Below are 27,605 nucleotides of genomic sequence, written 5' to 3' on the forward strand. Positions count from 1 at the left end.
TCCTTCGTGTGTCTGCCAAGAAATAAGCATATTTGATTTTGCATTTTTTGTAAAGTTTCCGTCACGTTCTTCAATAGATTCTTTTCGTAATGTAAAATAGGAAAGGAAATCATCTAACCATGCAAAACATGTACATCATTAACAGACTCTAAGGCTTTAAAAATGGCTTTCTTTTCAACTAATGTTCAAAAGTGTTCTTTACGTTCAAACAATCAAAAAATTTATCCATCATGAGACAAAATTGTGCTGCACCAGCTGCTTCAGGTGGACCGAATTGATTCAAAACACTATCAACAGTTTCACTAAGGACTTGAGCGGCAAGACGAAGTGGTTTGACCAATACTTTTTTGTGGAAGATTGAGATGAGGTAGCTCTCCTTCTTTCAAGCTTTTGCGAGTTGAATAAACCCAGATTTGTTCTGGAGAAAAATGACGTTCACATATATATAATTTAAATGTTTTGATGCGTTTTTTTCAGCTGATCATCAATGACCCTATCTTTCGTAATAATGCTAATAAGTTCCTTCCCCCATTTCTTGTTTACATCACTATTGGGTAATGGAACTTTAAAAATACTGAACTCTTTGTTTCTCCGTGATGTAGGGCATCCAAATATAGCACAATTTTCACCAGGTATAGTAAAAATTGCAACAAATAACCGAAATACCAAGCAAGAAGTCCAAACAACAGCTCAAACAACAGTTAAAAATACGCCATTTTGAACTTCTGTGCAGGATCGGAGGTTTGGGCGCCAGTATATCTCGCCCATAAAGACATGAGAACAATAGATCATTGTTTCTTACCAGACTATCTTTTTTCTTATGACTATGGTAAAAACGATAAATTAACAAAGCTTGTTTCTTCAAGTAGATGAACTTTTAAAAATTAAGGAGAACGTTTTCTTAATTTTGAATTTAATTTCTATTATATGACGCCCAATTGTAAAAGTATCGTAGGTAACCTTTAAGTCAAAGCCTGCTTTTCTGCCAAACTGCTTTTCTTCTGCAATCACAGGCGACACAGAGAATAAATGTTTTCCAGTCATGTTTCTTCTTAGCAACATTGCTCAACTTCATTCCGCAATCATATATTCAAGCCTTCCATTTACTTGCTGCAAGTCAATACAAAACTTTCTTAGCCTTTAGACATGTTGAATCCTACCCTATCAAACCGACTGGCTGGCAATAACAATAGGAAGAGTAAATTATTCCTACACACCCATCCCCTAATATCAATCTTTCTTTCACCGTAAATTTCGACAACTTCTTGTTAAAGAGAGTCCAAAAGTCCACACCTCGGCGAGATGTTTCTCGACGTCATAATTCTTTTGTTTTAAAGAGAGTCCAAAAGGCCACACCTCGGCGAGATTTTTCTCGACGTCATAATTCTTTTGTTTTTCTTTTGTTTAAGAGAGTCCAAAAGTCGACTATTTTTACGGCAGAAAACAGAGGAATCGAGAGAAAAAAGTCAGCGAAATGCGGCAAAATGTAGTTCGACTACTGTAAGAACCATAGTACTTCGAGTCGAGCCTCGGCAAACACTCCTGAGTGGAGATAAAAATATTACCTCGGATCCTGGGTGCAAAGGAATCTTATTAAACGCTTATAATAAAAATTATGCGTTGCTTTAAATCAATTTCTACATTTAGATATACATGATTTTCTCAATGGCAAAATTTCTCCTTAGGCGATTGCCGAAGTGGCCGAAGTCTAAATCCACCCCTGTAAATTATATTTCCTTTCCGAAAAGAAATGACCATTACATCTGAAAAAAAAAACACTTTCATTTTTAAAAATGTATACCATCCTGTTCTGTTTCTGCAAGTCACAGAGAAATGTTAAACGACTTGAAAGTTCTATTTCTCTGGTATTCTCAGTCACTTCTTTGCGTATAAAAAATTTAAAAGGACAACCTTCTGAATATTCATCGCCTCGGAAGTGTGAAAGTATCACCATCATTATGAGTATGCCTGAAAGGTGTGATATTTTAAAAAACTTTTAAAACACTTTTTCGTAGTGTTTTTTTTTTCGTATACCATCTATTACATTTCAAATCTCTTTTACAAAACTACAGAAGATATACAAGGAAGAGTGCTACTGTGCTGTAGCCAACGTGTTTATTTAAAAGCGATTTTTTTTTATTTTTAAAAAATCAACGATTCTCTAGATATTACATCTTAAAGACGAAAGTTTAAGTTAAAAAATGGCTTTTTTATAAAAAGTAAAATAAATCAAAAACGGGGACTTTGTGAAAAATAATTAAAAAATCGTCGAATGAGATTTGGAAACCAAGTATTTTTGTAAATGAAGTCACTTTTTTGAAGGCAGGTGTGTTTCAAAAATGTCTCTGTACTTTTCACAAGTTAAAAAGTTTCAAATTATTTTTATACCATTTGATAGGCGGTTGAAAATGCTTTTTGGTGATGTATGAATGAATAAACTTTGATTAACTATCGCTGAAAAAATCGCGATTTAAAAAACCATGCTCAAAACGTATACCGTCACCTTAAAGATCGTTTAGCAGAAGCAAGTTTTAATATGCGTAAACTTCAGTCCAATGCTCCAAAACTTGCAGCTCTCGTTAACGAACGTTACAAAGGGCCTCTTGAAGTAAACCATGAAGGCAACACAACAAAAGTTTTGGGATTACAGTGGCTTAAAGATAGTGAGAAAATTGGGTTTAATTTTGAGGAGATAAAACCGAAATTTCATGCGAAGCCCGATACAACGTAACGCAACGTATTACAAGCAATAGCGTCTATTTTTGATCCACTTGGCTTGATAAATCCTATTATCGTTAAAATGAAAACCCTTTTCAAGATTTATATATTAAGAATGTAAAGTGGGATTCTCCTTTATCGGAAGATCACTTAGAGATATGGTCAGGTTTTGTGCAACACGAAGTCCCCTCTATTCAAATTGATAGAAGTTATTGTTATAATGATGAGAACGTTCCGTAAAGTCTGTCCAATTACATGGTTTTAGTGACGCCTCTAAAGCAGCATACGGATGTTGTGTTTATATTCGATTTGAAAAAGAATCAGGTAAGATTAAAACTGATTTGGTACCGAGTAAATCGCGTGTTGCTCCAACTAAGTCACAAACCATACCTCGCTTAGAATTATTGGGGGCTTTAATGTTAGCAAGACTGTTGGATACAGTCTCCCGTGTTTTAAACAATGCTTATCCAATCGAACATATATTTGCATGGATTGATTCTAGTGTTGTGTATTCTTGGATTAAAAACAGTGATAAAATTTATAAACCTTTTATACAAAATAGATTGACTGAGATAAGATTATTATATGTAAATTGCTTAAAATTAGATGGCACTAATGATAATCCCGCCGATATTAGTTCCAGAGGTTCTTCGCCATTAAAGCTCCCCACTGGGAGTCTCTGGTTTGAGGGTCCAGGTTTTCTAACTTTACCAGAATACGAGTGGCCGCGTCTGCAAGTTGGAGACAAGTTCTTGCCGGAGTCTTCATGTGAAGAGAAAATTTTATTGAATGTTAAATCAGAGCTCACGTGTTTAAAAAGTGACTCTGATGTAGTTTATCTGAGATCATTAAAGTTGATAATTATAATAGTTTTAAAAAATTGGTGAAAGGGAGTGACCCGAAGATTTGTCAGTCAGATTAAGTTTGCGAGATTCAAGTGGTTAAAACTGTTTCAGTGCAAGGTCCAGAATAACAAGAATTTTGAAGTGGAAAAAGTAAAACTTCTGCGATGTAAAGGCCGTGTACAAAATTCACCTTTACCATACGACACTCGGCATCCAGTGTTTTTACCTACACAATGTGAGCTTTTGCCTCTTGTTTCGGATTTACATCGTGCTGTTGGTCATAACAGACCACGTGACACTCTTTGTCACGTGCGAAAACAATTTTGGATACCGCGTCTCAGACAAGTTGTTAGAAATTTATTACGTAACTGCACATTGTGTAAAAGATACGAAAGTAAAGCGTTTACTTACCCAAGTACTTCGGCGTTACCTGATTTTCGTTTGTCGTTGAACTTTGACTTCACAAAGATTGGAATCGATTATGCAAGTCCGTTGTACATATGAGATATTCATTCACGTTCTGATGTACATAAAGCGTGGATTTGTTTGGTTACTTGTGCTAGCGGTAGAGCTGTTTATTTGGATATTAGTACTTATTTGTCGGCTTCAGCTTGTGTTAATGTTTTAAAACGTTTTGAAAATAAAAATGGAGCTCCGAAAGTTATCAACTCAGACAATGGTTCTAACTTTATTAGTAAAGAAGTTCAACATTTTGCATATCACATGGCATTAAGTGGTGTTTTAATATTGAAGCTGCGGCCTGGCAGGGTGGATATTTCGAAGGGCTAATTCAGTCTCTTAAATGTTGTTTGAAAAAAGTACTTTTTAAAACTTTAGTTGATTATGAAGAGATGTTGACTATTTTGTCAGCAATTGAACGCATACTTAATAACCGTCCTTTGACGTTTATTTACGACGATGTTAACGAAGGCCTATTAACTCTGAATCAATTAATATACGGAAAAAAACGATGTTGTTCTTATACACGATGATGTTAAAACTAGAGCAAAATGGAAAATAGGTCGGGTAACGGAATTGTTGAAAAGCAAGGACGCTCGTATACGAAAGGTATTAGTCGCAACTAACAACAATCGTAAAACGCTAATTACACGCATTTTGAACAAATTTTATCCCGTTAAACAGTCTGACTACGAGAATGACAAGGAAGATAACGACGAAATTAAAATTGACTTTATAAACGAAGATGACATCATCGTTTTTGGTGGGGAGTGTTCATTATTTATGTATTTTTAACATGTGACTATTAAAGCCACGTGTGACGAATGTGATGTATACTTTTTAGATGCCTCAGCAGTACAGAAAATATTTTGTCGTTATAAGACACGTTTTCATGAGTTCCTTTTCACGAGATATTACACAGAACACATAAAAGCATCTCACTCACCAGCTGACACGCGGAGCACATAAAAATATCTCACTCACCAGTTGACCCACAGAACACATAAAAACATCCCACTCACTAGCTGGCACACAGCACATAAAAACATCTCACTCACCACCTGACACTCCAACACTGAAGTAGCTATCCTGTATAAATATTTGGAATAATAATATTAATAATAATAATAATAATAATTTATTTTTATTAACTGCAAAAGTTTTCTCGCGCAAAAAATTCTAATTTCTCAGAATCGCGAATGGCGTGATTTTTTAAGCTGGATCGGCTTCTTGTTTTTATTTCAATGGAATTCCAAGATATTGTTATCTAAAAAATATTATTTTTTCTCAATTTCTATGAAACTTAAATCTTTTTTTGGATTCCATTTCATCAACTTTGAATATCGTTTTAACAATCTGAACCAGTAATCTTGTACGTCGGCCATACGAAGATGTTTCTTCACAAATATACGACCTCTAAATTGGAGAAAATATAAAATAAATCACTTTAAGAGGATCAGTTAATGCTGCATATAGTTTGGTTGGATTTACGTTTGAGATACAAGGGCGAAATATTTTGTTTTCCAAGAATAGAGGGCCACCTAAAATGTATTTGTGTAGTTATTATTGCGAATTAGGTTAAGAAAATATTTTACGATCGTATGTTTTTGCAAATTTACGGTTTTGGGGAGAAACTTTCGGGAAGAATAAAGAACTACAATTTTACAGGATTTATTTTTTGCTAGTTCGATATCGAAAAATTTCTGCATGGTTTGTTATATATAAAAAGGCCCGAATAAATGAATTTTGCTTACATGACAAATAAAGTTACCTCTCTGTAATTTCTCGAACAATTTCATCGTTCGATTTCGCGAATTCGATTAAATCTCTAGAAAATATAAAATTATGGAACATTGAAAAACACGTTTGACGCATTGGCAAAGACAACAAAAAAGGACAAAATCAGCTGATTAATTGAACTTAAAATATTTTTTCTCTCGATACTTTTTATTGAAAAATTTATGTAAATTATAAGAGCCTTAGACAAAGCGTTGTTAACAAGCGCAAACAAACTTCTTGAGTGGAGACAGTCACATATTTAAGAACGTTCAGTAGATCATGGCTTAATGATATGAAAAACATGTATTTTCAACCTCATAACATAAAGATAAATACAATCGTAAAGTATACATACAAGTTGGTCGTACAATAATGAAATATTTTTCTTCTTTTTTTTTAATTATTGTATGTATTAAAATTAGGCTGACGGACATTGAAAAAAGGTCACTAAGGACTATCCGAGTCTAACATCCAGAAGAATAAAAAAAGAAGAAAAAGGGAGATGCAAGATGCATAGTATGATTACTTTATTCAGAGAAACTTTCGCGAGAGAAACTTTCGCGAGTCCAAAAACTCGCGAAAGTTTTGGATAAACTTTCGCGAATCTACAAATTAAAAAATTTCCGCGAGATAAACTTTCGCGAAATCTGAAATTGGAAAGTTTTAGCGGGATAAACTTTCGCGATTCGTGATTTTTTATGTTCTTATAAAAAAGTGGCCTATATTTCTTATGATAGAAAAGTGTTTTTTAACGATGTAATTTTCTTTATAATGCATTGTATGTAAAAACTTCTATTTGCAAACTGGCTTCATCGTCAAAAACACAAAACAGATCAACCACATCTCTAGGCTCGTCTTCTTCCGGCTCCCACTAATCGTCGTCATCGCTTTTTTTGCCAGTTATAAGCCATACATAACATTTGAAACATCATCGCTTTTGTTTATTTCTAAGTTTATTCCAATCTCGTTGCCAGCGCCAGTTGTCTTTTTTTATATGGGGAGGGCGAGCCAAGTAAGGGCGAGTCAAGAAAAAAATTTGAAAGCCAGCAAATTTCTTTTAAATATTATTGGATAAACTTTCGCGAATGGCCATTTTGAAAGTTTCGCGAGACAAAGTTTCGCGAAAAAGGCTAAAAAACGCGAAGTTTCTCCGAATAAAGTAGTAGTTATGGTATACATGCAAAAATGTCTATGTTGCTAAAAACTTTGTAAATTATGTATATAGATTTTAGTAATCTAAAGTTACTTAGGATATGTTGTTTGCATTAGAGGAAGATTTGTTAGAGAACCCGTACAAAAAACAAAAAACAAAAAATATTAGAGAACATGAAAAAAAGTATATAAGAAAAAATAAGTACAAGAATAAAATATGCAATAACATATATAGTTTTAAAATCCAACACTCTCTAGATTAAACTCAGAAGACGTGACTTCAGGTTTCTGTTAAACACATTGGCACAACTGTTGTTAATTTGATTCGGAATAGTTGGGTTCCATGTTTTAGTGACCGATTATACTAGGAAGTCTATCCCATAATTGGTTCTCTGATTTGGAGTGTGCATTTTTAAAGATTGGATATCTGCTTCCATATCACTTAGAATTGCACCATGATTTTGAAAGACTTCGAAATGCTTTTAGGCTGAAGTAAGTGAGCTCGTCTCCACATAAATTAAAACACATAAAATAACATTATTTTTTACTAGTTTGGAGGAGATGTGATCATTAGGGATGACCAGGTTAATTAGTGGTCAAAATATATACCTAAATATTTGGCATAAATTTTTTCTGTCAAAGGCTGCTGGTTGATTTTTAGATTTAACAGCTGAGTATTACTTTGTTTTTTTGGTTCTAAACACTAAGACATTAGACTTACTAATCTCCACGCTTAGTTTTTTTGCTACTAACCACCACGATATCTTTTTCAGTTCAAAATTGTATATCAAAAAAAGGTGGGCTGGTAAAAAGTAGGAGATCTCATTTCCTATCTGCATACATTGTTTTCTATATATAAGATATGATTTCAGTCAATTCAATGTAGTTTCCCTGAGTCCGTAATGTTCTAGTTTGCTCAAAAGAATGGCATGAATAACTATCAAAAGCCTTGGCGAAATCCAAAAAAAATACAGCATGGTGCTTCCTTATGCTCGAAAGCATCAGCAATTTTGGATTAAATATCCAAAATTGCATGTTCAGTGGACTGATTTTTTAAAAAACCATATTGACGTTTATATAGAATTTGTTCTTTTTGAAGAAAACTGTATAATCTAGTATGCATTAATTTTTTAAAGATTTTACTAAATAATGGTAACAATGAGATGGGTCTATAATTACAAGATTCAAGGTTAGATCCAGATTTAAATATATAAATTACTTTGGCTAATTTCATGCTGTCTGGAAAAGTTCCAGAACTAAGGGACAAATTGAAAATGGTTGTTAAATTTGAGTGTAAAAAATTTGCTGGTCTTAAGAATTTTGAAGAGATGCCAAAGTAGTCAGATGATTTTGTATTTTGCTATAGTAATAATTTAAGGACTAAACTATTTTTATTTGGATTTTTAACATAATTTTGAAATTTATTATAACACTTGTCTAATTTTGAACCAAGACGTTTAGCTACATTGGTGTATAAATTATTGAAGAGATTTATTTGCTACTCGGTAACTAAAGCTCCATCATCGCTCAAGAGGATAACAACAATATTGTTTTTGGAGCGTTTATGAATAATCTTTCTAATACCTGACCAAATCTTTTTTGAGCTTTTTTTTTTTAATTAGAGAAATAGTGTAAATAATGTGTCCTTTTGGATAGAAAAATTAGTCTTTTTGTGTTATTTCTATAAAGTTTATACCTTCTGTACCAAGAAGAACTTTCGGTTCTTAAAAATTTACCATAAGTTTTTTTTAATTGATTTCTGAATAGCCTTAGTAATCCATGGTTTTCGTTTTTACCTGATTTCTCGTGCTGAAAGAGATTTCAAGGGAGCATGTTTATTAAGTACCTGTAAGAACTGGTTTTGAAAAGTCATCAAATACATCATTGACATTATCAGAATTTAGAAGTTTTAATGTTGCCTATATCTTTATTAAAGCAGTTCTCCTCAAATTTAGCAAAGTTCCTTACTTATTTTTTTATTTTATGCAATTAGGTTACCACTTACCAAGACCTAGCACCTGGCACACATCAGCTTGGTTCAAGTACGCATGGTTGAAAAAAATTATAGAACAGGAGATCAATAAAATCTTAACAGTATCTGTCATAATTGAAATCACCTGTAATAAAAATTAGTTTTTTTGTGGATAATATGCGCAATAAATCTTTTTTAAAGTGTTGTTTAACGAATTATTAGATGTTTTTTGGATGCCTGTAACAAACTCCTACAATGACATTGCACTTATTTTTGTTGAGAGTAACAAACTCCTACAATGACATTGCACTTATTTTTGTTGAGAGTAACAAACTCCTACAATGACATTGCACTTATTTTTGTTGAGAGTAACAAACTCCTACAACGACATTGCACTTATTTTTGTTGAGAGTAACAAACTCCTACAATGACATTGCACTTATCTTTGTTGAGAGTAACAAACTCCTACAATGACATTGCACTTATCTTTGTTGAGAGTAACAAACTCCTACAATGACATTGCACTTATTGTTGTTGAGAGTAACAAACTCCTACAATGACATTGCACTTATTTTTGTTGAGAGTAACAAACTCCTACAACGACATTGCACTTATCTTTGTTGAGAGTAACAAACTCCTACAATGACATTGCACTTATTTTTGTTGAGAGTAACAAACTCCTACAACCACATTGTACTTATTGTTGTTGAGAGTAACAAACTCCTACAATGACATTGCACTTATTTTTGTTGAGAGTAACAAACTCCTACAATGACATTGCACTTATTTTTGTTGAGAGTAACAAACTCCTACAACGACATTGCACTTATTTTTGTTGAGAGTAACAAACTCCTACAATGACATTGCACTTATTTTTGTTGAGAGTAACAAACTCCTACAATGACATTGCACTTATCTTTGTTGAGAGTAACAAACTCCTACAATGACATTGCACTTATCTTTGTTGAGAGTAACAAACTCCTACAACGACATTGCACTTATTTTTGTTGAGAGTAACAAACTCCTACAATGACATTGCACTTATTTTTGTTGAGAGTAACAAACTCCTACAATGACATTGCACTTATCTTTGTTGAGAGTAACAAACTCCTACAATGACATTGCACTTATCTTTGTTGAGAGTAACAAACTCCTACAATGACATTGCACTTATTTTTGTTGAGAGTAACAAACTCCTACAATGACATTGCACTTATTTTTGTTGAGAGTAACAAACTCCTACAACGACATTGCACTTATTTTTGTTGAGAGTAACAAACTCCTACAATGACATTGCACTTATTTTTGTTGAGAGTAACAAACTCCTACAATGACATTGCACTTATTTTTGTTGAGAGTAACAAACTCCTACAATGACATTGCACTTATTTTTGTTGAGAGTAACAAACTCCTACAACGACATTGCACTTATTTTTGTTGAGAGTAACAAACTCCTACAATGACATTGCACTTATTTTTGTTGAGAGTAACAAACTCCTACAATGACATTGCACTTATTTTTGTTGAGAGTAACAAACTCCTACAACGACATTGCACTTATTTTTGTTGAGAGTAACAAACTCCTACAATGACATTGCACTTATTTTTGTTGAGAGTAACAAACTCCTACAATGACATTGCACTTATTTTTGTTGAGAGTAACAAACTCCTACAATGACATTGCACTTATTTTTGTTGAGAGTAACAAACTCCTACAACGACATTGCACTTATTTTTGTTGAGAGTAACAAACTCCTACAATGACATTGCACTTATTTTTGTTGAGAGTAACAAACTCCTACAATGACATTTATTTTTGCTGAGAATTTCAATCCATTTACTTTGGAATTCATTTTGTTAATCGTTAAAAAAAAAACAAGATCAGTCCTTTCTAAAAAAAATAGATTACTTCACACATAAAAGCCACACCCAACCTTCAAAGTTGTTTCTGTCAGTCAAGCAAAGTGGTGATATCCTTTAAGGATTCCTGGTCGAAAGTTTATGAAAGTCATAGATACTACAATAGTTAAAACTGGAAGCATATGGTAAAAACTGTCCATGAGGTTTTCTGGATCTGGACCAAAGGGGTCATATGTCCCAGTTTGATGAAAATTGTGGTAGGCTTGGCTAATTTTAGTTTTATGTCATTTTGGGGGACATAGAAGGTTCTACAAGTGCAATTAAAATTTGAATTAAAATTTGAACTAATGAAATCTTGTTAAATAAGCATGTTTTGCATTCCCAAAGAGTAATATGTTTCATCTGAATTAGTTCACTAGTTTTGAGGTTACTACTTTTTATGAACCAATGAATGACACGAATAGCATAGAATCGTTGTTTTAATTTTTGCCGTTGCTTTTGGCTTTTTTAGACATAAAGACCATTTGGTAAAGAATTGTCCCTTTGAGGAAATAAGAATCTGTTTTGTAAGAAGTTCTGCTCTATAACTAATGTTCGTACAGTCAAGGAAACTTCATTATTTACAGATGAAATGGAAAAGAAAAGCAACTAGTAAAAAACCAACCCAGATAACTTTTGGAAATAGCATTGTATTGAAGTTATTTTATAACAACCTAAGATACCATGTGTTACAAACATCACAACAAATACCTTTTTGATGATTAAAAAAAAGGTTTAACGCATTTAGAGCATTTAAAGTTAGAACAAAATAAACAGGAAAATTTTAAATCAGGGTTTTGGATGAAGTGTCTAAATTTTTTTCAGTCTTATTTTGTGCATTTTAAGTGGTACCAGTTATCACATTCGTCACAACAAATAGAGTTACCACATGATATAGATAATCTATATTTCTGTTTTGTTCTTGATAAATATATATACCTAGTGATCTTTACTGTAGTTAAATATATGGATAATAAATAGCTTGGGAGAAATTTACTGAATTTGTCAAGGTCTGTTTTACATCGTATGGCGATGTGCTGTGAACCTTCAGAAAGTTTGACTTTAACTTCGCCATTCATTGTATACCCTGGATAATTGTAATTAAGTCCTTTTGCGAATTCTTTACCTTCTTTGAGAAGATCTCCGTTTGCTTTTGTTAGTGATTTCAGCATAAATACTCTACTTCTTTTATTGTTGTTATTTTGTGTAGAGGATTCTAGGTCGTTGACAAGGTTAGACTTATCTGTTGTGATGTTATAGAGTTTTCTTCTTTGTCTGTACATATTCATTCTGGCTATTTTTAATTTGAATCTAACAATGATTAATGGGCTTTTTGAGTCTGCTGGAAGTTGGTGAAAGATGTCAATATCCTGACTTGAAAATTCAGTTAGATCAGCTATTTTGGCTACTTCTTCTACCACTTTTAGAGTCATTTTGTTGGAGGTTTTGTCTTTGACATCCTTGCCTGGTTGGGTAAGGATGCCATCAAATATTATTTTTACTGCACTCCGATGGTATTGAGCAGCTATGTTACGACTAACGGACTCCTACTCCAGTTTATGTTGCAGCGTTTTATTCTTTTTCTCTAGGTCTTGTACATCGTTTTGATTAGCCGTGTCATTTTTCATCATTGCTTCTGATCACAATATTTGAGCTTCATACTGGTTAGAGATAAAATCAGTTGCTTTTTAATTTCCAACTCTTTCTTTTCAACAATACCAATGCTGCATTCAACATTCAACATTCAATTTGGTAAATTCAGCACTAAGGTTGGTAATCTTTTTGTCCGGTTTCTCTAAGTTTTCTGTTCTTTTGAGTAGTATATGTAGCGTTTTGTTTACTTCCTTCATAATTGGGATATTTATGGATTTAAGTCTATATATGAATCATGTTTTCGGATGTTACAGCAGATATTTTCGGAGCAGTCAGAAAGCGCCTCGCTGCTACTTCGGCGGTTATCTTGAGGAAAAAACTTTAGAGAATCGAAGAAAAGACCACATAGATCACTGGAAAACGTAATCCATAGTTAGAAATTAAAAAAAAATTCAACAAAGACATGACAAAGAATCCTTAAGAAGAAAAGATTGCCATAGAATCAGATCAATAACATGCTGTATGGTATGGCAGTTCATACATATATGATGTTACAAAACTAATCTTTTCTATAACAAAACGCGAAGCAAACAAGTTCTTTAAAAAATCTATTTAGGCAGACAATGAAAAAAAACTGGTTTTGACTATAAATATTGTTTAGTCATAGCTTCTATTATTTAGGTCTACATAATAGAAGCTATGATTAAACTAAAGGGTCTACCCTTAAACAAAATAAATGATTGTGTTGTTCTAATGAACACTTCAGGGGAGGAGGGTTCAAACCAGTTATGAAAGGCGGTTGTGGAATAGCACATGTCCTGGTCACATGTTTGTGGCTGCCTTAATAAGTCCTAGAACTTACTCGTTCAACACGAGGGAAGAAACTTTATTGATAAGTTTCTTTAATAACACGATAATTCTGGATTTTTGCATCAAAATAATTCGGCGTGAAGGAAGTTATTGACGGTAATTTCAGCTCAGAGTTACAAAAAATTTGAAGTTACATGTTTAAATAGAGAATAGTTCACCTTGGATCGAAATTTGCTCTTCGGTCAAAAACAGCAGCATGCATTTACTGCTTACACAAAACCTTTTATTCTAACTCCTGTCGTAGATAGCAGTTTGTGTCTCCTTTAAAAAAATAAAACATTAGACCTACTGCATAATAAACCTACTGGACTTCCGTTAAATCAGTTGAAACTGGAATATAATGCACCCATGGCTTCATTTCACTGTAGAAAAATTCAATCCATTCTTTGCCGACATGAAAGACAAGCGAATTGCACAAAAACAAATGCTTGAACCGAAAACTTGCAGCTACTCCACGAAAGTTGAATAGATATCTAAATGTAGCGAAATTATCATGAATTTAAAAAGAAATATTTTGATTTAAGGTTAGTTAAGCCACAGATAAACCACACTGGGATTCGACACACCTAAATTATCTAAGAGTTTATATTTAGACCACAAATAAACCACTGTGGAAAACAAGCTTTGAATGAAGAATGATTTTTTGATTAAGGTATTTCATGAACAATTTAGGACTTTTCAGGACAACGTATTTCGTATTTCATCAGGACGCAGATAGTGTGACGTAACGGCTAATCATGCCATCACATTCTCAGGAAATCCAGGACTTGAGAAAAATAAATTTATCTAATTCATAATTAAATTATAATTTAATAATTATCTATCTAGTTTGGGTAAAATATGTAAAAATTTCGTTGTTGTTTCAACAAGGCTTTTTAGGAAACAAAAAATAAATTTTAGCAACCAATCTGAATCTGCATATATTTAACTCAACAGGGGGATACTTTCCTTGACAATTTAAAGACATTTTTAACTAAAAATTCTATGATTTTCAAGGACAATTTTATTTTTTTGCATTTTTCAGATTATCCATAGTTAAACACAGTTGGGATAACAACTCGCAAACAGTTGGCGAAAAAAAACATACTTAAATTAAAGCATAGAATGTATGTAAAGGGTCGGGGAATGAAGAGGCAAAAAGTTATAAAAAGTTATAAAAAGAAATAAAAAGAAGTCATGGTATTTTATTTGAAGAAGACATCCTCTTCATAATGCACGAAATCAGACGAATATATCATTAAAACAAAAGATAAAACAAAAACCCACTTATACTGACAGTGTTCTTCCAATGGCACTTCTTTTGCTGGCTTCGTGTAAAGTGTATCCTGAAATAAATTTAAGATTTTATTGCTGGCATTCGAGGTAAATACTGACTTCGTTTTTTAAATGTTTACGTAGCCATGCTTTTGACATTTGTTTGACAACATTATCGTAACTATGGTAGGAACGGTGTTTGCACAAAACGAGTGATAAAAAAATTAACGATTAATAAATGCTGTAAAGGGCCTCCTTAAAGGGAAACCAAAAAAAGTCAAAAATCTTTTTGTCTTAAAAACATTCTATTATTCATGATAAAACATTTTTTCCGAAAAAAATCTTTGTAAGAATTAAGAGCCAAAGAACATTGTCACGCACACCGCTATTAGAGAAACTAATAACCTCTGCGATGGAGAGACGTGACTTCATTTTATATGTTGTGAATGCATAGGTCACAAAGAAACAAAGTGAAAATTATGTTCGTTCTAGTAATTAATCCATTTTTATAATCATATCATAACTTAAAGTGCCTACTTGCTTGACTTATGGATGTTCAGAAACCAGGGGAGTTAAACATAAAACCTAATATAATCAACATGCAATCATTCTTTAAAAGAAACGCTGGAAGAACGCAAACATGTGACTTATTAAGATTACGATTTACTTTTCTCATCGCTGTTTATCACATTCGAAATTTTTCCTTTTTCTAAATTATTTCTGGGAGTGAGAAATTATTATACACCATATGACTGGTTTCTCTATTTTATACTTGAAATTTAAATATGTATTCAAAACGAAAAAATATTTCTTTGTAATTCGTCTGAAAAGTAAAAATGAAATTAATAAATATATATATATTTCAAATATTGAAACTTTTTTAACAAAGTGGAATTAATAAATGGAAGATCGTCCTTTTGTATAACTAGTCCCTTTAATCTATACTTGAGCATTATGTGAATAGAAACCATGTCGAACACTTGCAACACAACACATTAGACATCGAAGAAAAATAAGGGTTGGTTTAGACTTTTTCATTACTCAATATTAAACTATTAGACGGTGAAAAAGTTATTAACTAGCAACATGGAAGAAAAAGAAACCACAGTTTCATGCACATCGTAATCTTCGTGTTATGTTAACCAGATGGTTTACAATTGATATTTGTTCCAATAATTATGAGGTAAAAATACAATTCCTGTTCAACGAAAACTTAACGGCGAGAAACTTAACACAAAAATAGAAAATATTGACCGTCGTATGACCGCTCCTAAAAACGTTGCAGATAGGGTTCGTCCGGATAAATCGACTATTTTTAAAAAGAGTGAGAAAATTAAAAGAAATTCGCAGTAGACGTTTGTTATATCTTGTAATAAACAACCCCCAACAAAGGAAAGGATGCAGACTCAGAGAGTTACCCAACACGTGTGAGATTAAAAATTGCATAGCAAAACTGATAATTCAATTATCACCTTTTCAGACCTCCAGCCCTGATTTTTGGTGTATTGTGCATCAACAAGTTCTGGCTGATCACGAGACAATAACACTAGTGGATCTCTTTCATCACTCGTCCTAAGGAAAAATTCGATAAATTTCTTATTATAAAATGTACCATTCTTTCAGGGTCATCTCAGCAAAAAATCGTATGCCAAGCGACATAGTTAAATCAGTGCAAAAATGGCATACTCATTTACCAAACCAAGTGCAGGAAATTGCAAATACAGTTGAACTCATGTAATTCGACTCTTCAGGGGGTCTGACGATTTGGTCGAATTACATGAGTTGTCGAATTATAGGATTTCAACCTTATTTTCGGCCAAATTTTGAGAAAAATAAAATTTGGATGCTTTGCGCAGCGTAAAATATTGTGCATTGGCTATAAGAAAGGGTACAAGTTTTTTGTTTTTGTAAGAATTACTACTTCTATCTTTGCAACAATAACGAACTTCTCATATAATTATTTGTTTTGAAAAAAGTCAGTAATGGAAGATTGTGTCAAACCGGCTAATCTTCTTTGCTTGATTTGCTCTGATACTTTCACAAGGATCTAACTGTGAGTCAGTTGTAAGTAATGCTAATCTATTGGGAACTTTAATTGCTTCATCAACTTCATTTCGCGATGGTGGTGATATTGGGTTCTCAGGAAGCTCATCCTTGTCACTGCTGAAATCTTCAAGTTCAACTGGCTGTGAAACGTATTAGTTAACTATTTGGTCAACAGACAATGGTTGAGAGGTTCGTTTGTCACGACCTTTCTGTCAAAATCAATGATGGTGTCAGCATCAAGGTCTTCAGGTACCAAGTCTGGCCTTGTTTCAGGAAGTTGATTCAGGTCAAACTGCAACTCTTCTACATTTTCTTCCTCGCTGTCGCCTTTGCACTTTCCATCTCTTTAAAAAGATCGTCATCATCATTAATAGCAGTTTTTCGAGCGTCTTCGGAGATCCCCGACTTTCGAAAACAATTGATAATCGTTTTCTCAGTCACATCATTCCAAGCTGTTCTAAGCATCATCATGGCTTCGAGAATTGATGTTTGAGGCAGTTGTTTACCCTTTTCTAATTCTCTTATTATCTTACGAATAAAAAGGGATCGGTATTTAGCCTTCAGTGACCTGAAAGGGAGAAAGAAAGAAAGAGAGATAAAAACATATGATAATCGTTCATTCCTGTATAAACGATTAAAGGTGTTTCCCACTAGGCAAATTTAATAACAAGATGAAAGGAAGATGTGTTTAGTTTAATAAGTTTAAACTGATGTAATATAGCAACTTACAACAATTTCTTCCTTTTCATAACGGCAACGTTAAATTTGCCTAGTGATAAACATCTTTTACAGAGGGTATAAATATAATTGTTTTTTTTTAAATTTCAATACAGTTTTTTTCTCCCTTGAACAAAATTTTACAGGAATTTTGCAAGCTTTGTCCATCTTCTAAGTTCACTCGTTTTCCAGTAACAATGACATTAGCAATGTTCATTGAATTAGCACGTAGAAAGTAAAAAACTGTTTTAGCATATCGAGTTCGATCCTCGATTCGTTTCGATCTATCAACCCGTTAACTCGATCCGCTATTTTTGTAACACTTTGAAAGATGACGTCCGAACATTTTAAATCACAACTTCTAATAAGGGAAGTGTCATTACCTTTCTTTCCAACCTATCAACCATCCATTTAATGCTGTAAAATCCTTGTAGTTGAGTGCTTTCGCAAATTCTTGCGCTTTTTTCACTAAAAAAAGGACCATTGATTGGAATGTTGTGACCACGCATTGATTTAAACCACAAGACTTCATTCAACATATCGTAAGTTCCTGTTTTGACACGCTGACGTTTTAATGACAAATTTTCAAACGAATCAAAGATCTTTTGTTTGTTTTTCTTCCAGGTAGAAATGGTATTGCTGGGAACATTAAAATGTTCAGCCACATATTTACGCGGCCTACCCTTTTCTAGCTCTTTTAACGCATCATAACTTTTAAAGTAACTTCATTGTGCTATCTTTTAGTTGTCATTTTGTCTTGTTTGTATCATCAGCTGCGCCAGTACTCAAAACAAAAATTTGAAACATAAACAAACATTCGAATTTCATGATTCGATTTTAGAAAATTTCCAAAGTCGAATTACATGATGACAAACACGACCAGGGACCGAAGAATCTGGTCGATTTACATGATTTGTCGAATTATGGGAGGTCGAATTAAAGGAGTTTTGTTGTAAGGGTTTCATAGTAAATTATGAAGGGAACGCAGAATTTGGTCAATTCACATGATTTGTCGATTTATGGGAGGTCCAATGTACATGAGTTCAACTGTAGATATTTGTGATCTACGGATAGACGCCTTGAAACATCATAGAGCATAACCTATATACAATCAACAAAGCTATACCACGGTATAAATCAAGTCATTGAGTAATTCTAAGATTCCAAAACATACGATATCTTTGGATGATCCATTAACTGAACTTGACCAAACAATTAGATATTACACTAGAGAAAGAAATTGGTTCTAACACAGCCACCACTCTTAAAATCTTTGTGTAATTAGGTGGACTGTCAGAGCAACGACGTGCATGAAAGTTCTCAACGATTATGAAAGTATCATGAAGTTATGGGATATATCCTTGCAAGGTACTCTTGACAGGGAAACAAGTGCAACGTTCACTGACTGCCAAACTCAAATGACTAGCTTTAAATTATTTTTATGGTTTAAATCTGGCATACCGGCTGTACTCCATGACTGACATCTTTTCAAAACGAATCAAAAAGAAACATTTTCAGCATTTTATGGTCATAGAACCGCAAATTTACTGTTGCAGGCTAATACAGTTTTGAAAACACAGGAAGCTTCAAAATTATTTTATGACACCACGTGCAAAAAAGTATTAAAGCATGAATTTATCTACCACTCAGTTTGACCCAGAAAAAAGGAAAAGGCCTAATTATAAAAATATTGAGACGTATTTTCAGATAGATGTACGAACAAGGCTCCAAAGCACACCACTCTAGTACCTCTGATGTTATTATCGTTCAATCTACTTCGAATCATAAGATTTCAGCCACCATCAAAACAAGACTCGACAAACCAGCTTAAAAACTTTTTAAAATTAGAGTTAGCTTCATAACAATCAGTAAATAAGGACATGGTGTCTTTTTGAAAGAAACATATAACGAAGATTTCGATGTTGACATACGAATTGTTGAAAGTGAAGTATTGAAAGTAATGTTGAAGATCAGCGAGATAAACTGTTTTCGTGACGTATACAAAATTGTTAAAGAAAAACCAGAATGTGTGAAGAGCGTCATTCCTAATATGGTGAGATTGACAGAGTTTCTGCTAGTCAATCCCACGACTTCTTGTACTCCTTAGCGACTATTTTTTAACAGCCCGGAGACTAAAAACCTAGGTTGAGCGACTATGAGAAAGAAGTGATTGATGAACTTGACCTAGCAAGTGTTAAAAATGAATTTGCTTCATAGCATGATAGTTGTTATGTCAGTGCTTCGGCACGAATAAAGCTTTTGACTTAAAAGATGTGAATCTTTTTGTGGAAAGTATGTAGTTAGTGAAAGAATTGTTGGGTTTTTCTTGTAGTCGTAAATAGAAAAGTATCCAAAATAAAACAATTAGAGGCCATTATAAAGGCCCTTGAATCCAAAAGCTTTTTCGCTTATAGTTGATTTTTTATTAAAAGACCAAAGGTTCGAAATACTGGAATTATTGTTACAACATTTCAAATGAAGATTGTTGTTTTACCATACCAAAGTGTTTTCCACATAAAAGATTTTATTATTCAGCTAATTATTGTCTTCCCAATGAGAAACTCATACCTGGAACCTCTGAAAAATCCTTTCTTTAATTTCTTCTCCCACGGCCATTCTTTCGCTTTTCTAAATAACCGAAAGACAAAAGAGCTCTCTGTTTTATAGCATAATGCAGCAATTACACACTTGCATGCATCTTTATGGCAAGAAAAAAATCAAAAGGTTAAAAAATATATATTTTACTTTCTGCACACAACTAAATAAAATATTTTTTTCGGGGACCTCAAACTTCCCGAATGACTTCTTGCAAATGTCACACATGTCAGTCTTATATACATTTTTAACTTGCAAAAATAAATACATGAACAGTAGTATTTTAAAAATGAATAGCAATACTTTCATCATCAAAATAACCTTAATTGAATTTAACACACTTTGTTCTTTCATTAATGTTTTTGTTTTTGTTGTTGTTTTGTTTTTACTATTGTTTATTTCTATTTTTATTTTCCTTTTTTTACTTTTGTCTTCTCTGTTTAAAAGTTTGCACTAGAATATTCTTGCAATATATAGCAGATCAACATACTTATTTAAAGCTTCAATCATTAAATCCCATCTTCCCAAGCCTGCCGGATATATTGGCCATACAGCAGGACCTCCTTCCCAAAATGTCCATGCTGGATAAAGGATATCTCTTTCTTCTGGTGTCTCAAAAAATAAGCAATAAAAAACTAAGTGGGCGGTCTGTTAAATTGCTAAATTTTCTTCCCGTGAAAATATCTGGCAATAAGGTATAAAAAAAAAATTGTAAGACAATATTGTAATTACTAAGAAGCAAACTCTAATATTGCTAACATTATTCTAACAATCCGTTGCACTTCCCCTCACTTTCTCTAGTGTCAGAAAAAATTAACTGATGTTGCATACCTTACTAAAGGATAACACAGGTGAAGGAGCACTCCAATGTTTGACCTGTAAATCGAAATATAAACAAAATAATAAACATCTTATAATATATGACGTATATGAATAGTTGTTTTTTACCTTTGGCCAATCATGGCTATTAATAATCATTTCCATATCAGGAAGCTTATCAATGACTTTTAGTATGAAATGCTCGTTACCGCTGCATCTAAATGTATGAATTTATAAAACTTTGAAGCTACACTGTACCTGTCTTATTTGTTTAGCTTACTGACAATACATCACGACGTCATTGCATTATACTGATGTCAATACTTAAATAAGATAGTGAAGCCATTTCATCGCATTTTTAAGCTACAAGCCTTAACTTAGAATCAGGTGGTAATTACTGAAGGCACAGTGCATCGTGGATCATGGATCATGCGTAACACAATGCTATTGCTGTTGTAAAATTCTTGAGCATCCTATCATGAAAGTTATATTGCAATCGTCACAATCTAAAATTGTGACGTTCGCGACGCTCATTATGTTGGCATTATCTTTACACAAATTTGAAAATTATTACTAAGTTGAAGGTTTGTATTTTAAGAAGGAAAATGTTTTTCAGTCGTTAATTAAAACGTTTATATACCCTTGGGTTTGCCGTTATGTGCTATATGTTTTGTCAAGTACTGTTTTATACGTCCTCTGTGTATTGTGTAGTTAATAAAAATTATATTTAAAAAATTTGTGAGATAATTGTAGCAATTTACGTTGATAATGTCTTGTAGTAATAAGACGAAATATCCGTTAAAATAAAATAAATAAAAAATGTCATCATCAATCAAACTTCTCGTACTTATTTTTATCGTGAAGTTATATGCCCGAATTAATATATTTAATTTAAAAGACTGTTAAAATTGGACCAATATTCCAAAACTGGGACAACATACCTGTTTCAGGACCGATTCATGACGTCATCAAAAAACTTTCGTCAAAAGGACATGATCCTTTATATGTTCTTGATCAGCATGTCAAGCTCCACACAATATTGCGTGGACGAGTTATCTCATGACATCACCATATTTATTCCCGTAAAAGTTTGGCTCTCTAATCAAGTGGATATTTCCACGGGTCAAGCAACTAGCATTTAATGATACCAAGAAATAATATATCTACTGGCCCGTTACATACACACACAAACAAAGTTATTTTACAGGTGATGATTCATTATTAATAAATAACAAGACAGAATTATAAAAAGCTGTACCCAATAACAATAATATATCTACCTGGCAGAAAATATACATTCTTTTTGCCGATACAACTTTTGGTTAATAATTTGATAATGCTCTCCCAATTTTTCTTGTTTAGCTTGCAAAAAATCCTCCTCTTTGATACCACCACGATCGATCCAGAATCTAAAGTCGGATCTCCTCTGTAACTTATAACAATCTTCACTACACTCTTTATAACTTTCGACTGCAGTTTTTATTAAGGAGACATATTTTTGCCATTTTTCTAAATTATAAATTTTAAACATAATAAACATATTTTTACTCTTTCTTTCAGGTTCAGTTAGGCGATAAACATAGTATGAATCCCACTAACTGGGGTGGAATGTTTTTATATTTGCCCTTATCTGAGGACTGGAAATTTAAGAAATTAATGGGGTGCTCTTTATTGACGGGTGTGGAAGGTGATAAATTAACAGTGGGATGCATGATAAGTAGTAATAGTTTGAATTAAAGTTATTTAGAAAATTTCTCTGTTTATTTGACATTTCCATTTTAAGTTTGCCATTACACAAATATCATAATAGCATGCAACTGGCGAGATGCGATCCACAACTTAATGGAGGTTCCTAAACTGAGGGGATAATAATTAAATGGGTTGGATAAAAGCAGCTTCACAGCGGATAAGGTTAAACAGCAGATAAGGTTAAACAACAACTATGCCATTGTGATAGTTAACTAACAGACAATTCCATTTCCAAAATGTTTTCTAACTCTGCCATTTTAAAGGAAGTCTAAATTTCGGAAATAGTGTGTGTGAATGTGTAGTTGAACCAAACTGATTCAAATACAAATACAAACCTGGTACACATAACTAAAACATTCTATGCATATTTATTTAAAACAATGTTTCCTGGATAAAGATGAAGCTTTAAACTACATCATACCTTTTGTTTGTCCTGATTTAGTGTATTTTTCCTTTTCATGTTTTAAATCAGCACAATGACCATCTTCACAAGTTAACTCGCCATTATCTTTGGAATATACGCTAATAACAAGTCCAAAACAAAATAGTTTCAGCCATTCCATGTCATCTATATTCTAAATATGAGAAGTGTTTTTTCATAGTCATAGTTTTTTTTATATATATAGCTAAATGCAAATTTGTTTTATAAACTAGCACTAATGACACGGCGGGATTATGTGCTTAAAACAATTTTTTTATGCAATTGCAAGAAAAATGTCTGTGTCCCTGAAGATTTAGAAGTTAAAAGTACTTATAAAAACAATTTCATCAAATTTTTGAATAATACTAAATCCACCTTTGCTGATATATATGTTATAAAAACTCACAACATTCATGGTTTCCATCGGATCACAAAAATATTTTTTTACAAATCAAACAAATAGGATAATTAATTTCTGCAAAAACTACAAAACTCTTTAAATTTTTCAAAATTAAATTCCATAAGTTAACTTAAAGGGAACTGGAGGTATAAAATGATGTTGGACTTATATTATAGAGCTTATAAAGTTAGCTAACAAGTCTTTTTAAATTTTTAAAAAGCTTTTTTCGTTCTCACCATATTCACATTTAAAGAATTTCAGATTTAATTATGCTGCATGAATTATGATGTCATATTCAAACTTTAACAATCCATAGATATAAAGGTTAATTGATTAACATAGATTTTTTTTTGCCAAAATAACACTCGCTTGCTTGTCCCAGGCCTCTTATTTTTTGCTGACGACTCAATAACTCGGGATCTGCAACTTGGTTTGCAATCAAATTTTGTGGGTAAGCTTGTATAAGCCCTATATGTTTACCAACAAAATTTGATTGCAAACTGACATGCAGATCCCAAGTTATGAGTTCCTCGGGTTCCCTTTAAATGTTTATCAAAAATTTTGCTAAAAATTAATATAATACAGTAAAGGTTCAACATAGACACACACAAAATAATTTTGTGTATATAACAAAGAAATCCATTGTATTTCTAACAAAATGTAGGTACATTACAAATGCATATACAGTATCAATACATTAACAAACCATCACTACTATCATAAATACGTAAACACAAAACTGACTAAGCAAGTCTGACACAAGACAAAGAAATTCAGTTAAAATTGTTAATATAGCAACAAAAACTTATATTAATCAATTTTTTGTACAAATGCAGAGGTTTTATACATGCCACACAAAGACTAAACGCTGACATATTTTTTGTAAATCACATTTTAACTTGTCCCTTATAATTTTTTACATTGTTTTAGCAATAAGCCAGAGATTTTTTAACTTTTACCTTCATATATATACCATGTATACCTGTGCGGAAAATACAGATGCATCACAACAATAGGACACTCATATCTCTGTTTTGTTTTTTTATTTTATCCTGTTTTTCCACTACATACTAAAGTTCATAATAAACAAAATTCAATTCTTAGCACTAAATTGTCATTAAAATGTGTTAGAAAGATAGAACTAAAATTTAAACAAAACAGATTTGACCTTCTTGAGCCTCATTTTCTTGTAAACTATTTACTTACAAAAAAATCTGTATATATATACATTTTGTATTTTGTTTTTTATGATAAAACCATGCAGACTTTTCAGGTCTTCACAGATAATACCATATAATGTGTGTTTTGATAAAAAAATACTGCTCTATTGTACTTAGTACAATAAAGCAAATGAATATTATTATGAACGACTTTCAACGTGACTCGTGTTGTTTATAATCCCCAGACCTCTTACGCAAATCAACAGGCAAAATAATGCATGTGGTAAGTCATGGGCAAGTCAAACAATTAGAGGTACAGGGAAGTTCTTCACATCAATAAAGTCTTGCAATTCTTTTGCTCCACAAAATAATATTTTGCTTCGTGTCACTTCATTTAACCAATGCTTAATGATTTCATAACAACCATAAAACAACCATGGGTAGTTAATGACCAAGCAAACACCTAATCTTTCTGGATAACAGTTTTTCATAAACCATACAATTTTTTTAATACACTGATAATCCATGTTGCGCATTGAAAACCCTTTTAAATCGCATATGATACAAAAGGAACGACTACCATTGATATCACACACAGCACACATTTGTTCTAATTTAAAAACAATATAACGATAAATACTGTCATAGTCACCATGGTATGCATCATGCAAATACGGATACATGACTACAATAGGACGCCCACATTTATCCTCAACTCCTTTAAAATAAAGGTCTCTACCAACAGCCGTCTCTCTCAGTATGCAATCTTCATGTGGAGATATGTTTTCCACTCCATATTTAATTCGCCAGTCACAGTATTTTTGGATAGCAGTAAAAGCATCCTCCACAGTTAAAAAAGCTTTAAGAAAACGTATCAATACAGACTCTTCAAGCCAAAGATCTTGCCAGTCGATTTGAGTCTTCTGCTCCGTAATTACTAAACGTTGTAATTTAATCAGGTCTTCTTCGTCATATTGTGGTCGTTTTATATTATATTTTTCATCAAGTTCTTGTTTTGTTATTGTTGTTGACTGACTAGCAGCCATTATTAACGAAATAAAAGAACGGAAATTATGAGAATAACCCCGATTTTAGCTCGACCTCGGCATTGCTTTTTTACTTTGCAGACATCTGTATAAGACGGACAGTGGTTGGTACTTAAAACGGATGGATCTTTAAGGCCGGTTTCCACTCATTCGCTTTAGTAACGTGAATGAGTCGCGCGAATAGCGCGACCAAGCGAATGCAGTTTCCACTTGACAACAAACATAAACAAAATTGGCTGAATATCGGAACAAGCATGTCAAACACGCGATGAAGTATTTTTCTAAATTATGAATGCAGATGGCTTTTACTGGAAGGCAAATTATAATTCTTTTGCTTTTGAGAATACGATTCAGACGATAATATGCTAAGAAGAAGAAAGCCAGACGATTTTGGGTGTGCAAGATTTATTTGGAGAGGAAAACAAAAGGAGAATACCACCTGCTTGCAAATGACATGCTATTTGATAGAGAATTCTTTTTTCGCCAATTTAGAATGACAACCACCAAATTAGAAGAACTTCTTAGCTATGTTGCACCTGTTATAATGAAATCTTCGATGGCACGGAAAGCAATAACTCCAAGTGAGAGATTATGTGTTACCTTACGCTACTTAGTCACCGGAGATGCCCAAAGCACCATAGCTGATAGTTGTAGAACGAGAAAAACATCAGTTTGTAGAATAATGAAAGAAACCTCAGATGCTTTATGGGACCAGCTTTTAAAAAATGGGTTTCTTAAGGCCCCGAAAACTGAAGAAGAATGGGTTGAAATAGCTAATCAGTTTGAATCCAAGTGGAACTTTGGAAATTGCCTTGGAGCCATCGACGGAAAGCATGTTGTCATGCAAGCTCCCGCGCGTTCAGGATCGTACTACTATAATTACAAAAAGACTCATAGTATTGTACTTAATGGGTGTAGTTAACTCGAATTATGAATTCATTCTTGTTGACATCGGCGACGCTGGAAGACAAAGCGATGGTGGCGTATTCACGGCTTGTCATATTGGCCGTGCACTAGAAGAGCAGAAACTTAATATTCCGAAGCCAAGATCGTTAAAAGGTACATCAAAGGAATTCCCATTTGTATGTGTTGGGGACGAGGCATTCTCTTTAAAGGAGTATTTGATTAAACCATAGGCTCGTTCATCTATTCAAATGAAAGAACAAATTGCTAATTATCAAATATCAAGGGCTCGTCGACAAGTAGAAAACGTTTTTGGGATCTGTGCATCACGATTCCGGATTTTTAGACGCCCAATTATAGCAAATGTTGAAACTGTCACTTCTGTCACTAAAGCAGTTGTGGCACCCCATAACTTTTTGATGTTTGGTAGAACTTTTGACAATGCAAATTGTTCTACAGACTATGAAGATGGTGAATGGAGAACAGAGGATATTGAGACAGAAGGTTTATTACCACTTTCCAATGCTGGATCGCATAATTATTCGCATAATTATTAAGATGCTAAACAAATCCGTGATGACTTTAGAGACTATTTTATTGGTGCAGGAACAGTGGCATGGCAGTGGGACTATATTTCAAAAACAACTGATTCATTTGATCAAATTAAGCGGATATTTTAGAATATATACCAGTTTCTTAAAAAAACGTGTAAAACTAAATCTAGGAAACTACAATGTTGAAAACTACAATGTTTGAAAAAGCTTTAAAATAACATGGATTATTTGTTCTTGAGTAAGTTGCTGATATTCCATCTCGTTTCCGTGTCAAAGACCCACATCTGCCATTATGATTTCAATGTTTTGAATTCTGATAAATAGCGGCTTCTGATTGGTTAAATTATTTTTTATTCGCTTGGTAGTTCAAAAAGTTTGAACTTCTGGCGACCATTCGCCCGACCAACAGAAAGCTGCGTAAATGTTCAAAAATAGATTTTGCGCATGCTCAGATATCTATTTAGTCGTGCGACTAAAGCCAATAAGTGGAAACCGGCCTTTAGTGTGAACTTTTATAGAGAAATCTCTATAAAGCGGACAATCATAAGGCGGACAATTTTTTCTGCCCTAAATGAAAATTTTCACTATAAACGCTCTCTATAAAGTGGAGACTGTTAAAATAAAATGACGACAAAAAATTATTTATCATTTTTT

The 27,605-nt window shown here is 33.0% G+C and overlaps 3 protein-coding genes across 4 annotated transcripts; 1 reads left to right on the plus strand and 2 right to left on the minus strand.

The window, feature by feature from the left end:
- Positions 1–1,958: 1,958 nt before the first annotated feature.
- On the plus strand, positions 1,959–4,817 carry LOC130625191 (uncharacterized). The gene is made up of 8 exons (XM_057440255.1): positions 1,959–1,975; positions 2,323–2,326; positions 2,552–2,727; positions 2,984–3,548; positions 3,675–4,050; positions 4,099–4,347; positions 4,401–4,467; positions 4,568–4,817. The coding sequence occupies exons 1-8, from the start codon at positions 1,959–1,961 to the stop codon at positions 4,815–4,817; spliced, it is 1,704 nt and encodes a 567-aa protein (XP_057296238.1).
- Positions 4,818–5,244: 427 nt separating this feature from the next.
- On the minus strand, positions 5,245–23,094 carry LOC130625013 (protein O-glucosyltransferase 1-like). 2 transcript variants are annotated; one of them, XM_057440094.1, is made up of 11 exons: positions 22,889–23,094; positions 21,999–22,227; positions 20,848–20,935; positions 20,731–20,775; positions 20,390–20,511; positions 19,873–19,932; positions 16,014–16,113; positions 14,554–14,612; positions 13,593–13,760; positions 5,777–5,850; positions 5,245–5,438 (listed from the first exon to the last, which is right to left on the minus strand). In XM_057440094.1, the coding sequence occupies exons 1-10, from the start codon at positions 23,028–23,030 to the stop codon at positions 5,790–5,792; spliced, it is 1,074 nt and encodes a 357-aa protein (XP_057296077.1). In that variant the 5' UTR covers positions 23,031–23,094; the 3' UTR covers positions 5,245–5,438; positions 5,777–5,789. The 2 variants fall into 2 exon arrangements, with proteins under 2 accessions (XP_057296077.1, XP_057296076.1); XM_057440093.1 differs by having other exon boundaries at positions 5,794–5,850; positions 22,889–23,086.
- An 821-nt stretch (positions 23,095–23,915) lies between these two features.
- On the minus strand, positions 23,916–25,539 carry LOC130625015 (uncharacterized). The gene has a single exon (XM_057440095.1). The coding sequence runs from the start codon at positions 25,492–25,494 to the stop codon at positions 24,748–24,750; it is 747 nt and encodes a 248-aa protein (XP_057296078.1). The 5' UTR covers positions 25,495–25,539; the 3' UTR covers positions 23,916–24,747.
- Positions 25,540–27,605: the final 2,066 nt, after the last annotated feature.

The sequence above is a fragment of the Hydractinia symbiolongicarpus genome, chromosome 14, assembly GCF_029227915.1.
Source record: "Hydractinia symbiolongicarpus strain clone_291-10 chromosome 14, HSymV2.1, whole genome shotgun sequence".
NCBI classification, from domain to species: Eukaryota; Metazoa; Cnidaria; class Hydrozoa; order Anthoathecata; family Hydractiniidae; genus Hydractinia; species Hydractinia symbiolongicarpus.

Coding starts and splice junctions, on each gene's coding strand:
- LOC130625191 (XM_057440255.1), top strand. Junction 2,728..2,983: donor CATGCGAAGCCCGATACAAC/GTAACGCAACGT, acceptor ACATGGTTTTAG/TGACGCCTCTAAAGCAGCAT. Junction 4,348..4,400: donor CAGGGTGGATATTTCGAAGG/GCTAATTCAGTC, acceptor TTAAAACTTTAG/TTGATTATGAAGAGATGTTG.
- LOC130625015 (XM_057440095.1), bottom strand. CDS start 25,494: ATGGCTGCTAGTCAGTCAACAACAATAACAAAACAAGAACTTGATGAA.
- LOC130625013 (XM_057440093.1), bottom strand. CDS start 23,030: ATGGAATGGCTGAAACTATTTTGTTTTGGACTTGTTATTAGCGTATAT. Junction 20,512..20,730: donor CTGTGTTATCCTTTAGTAAG/GTATGCAACATC, acceptor TTATTTTTTGAG/ACACCAGAAGAAAGAGATAT. Junction 14,613..16,013: donor AGGGCTGGAGGTCTGAAAAG/GTGATAATTGAA, acceptor AATTTATTTCAG/GATACACTTTACACGAAGCC.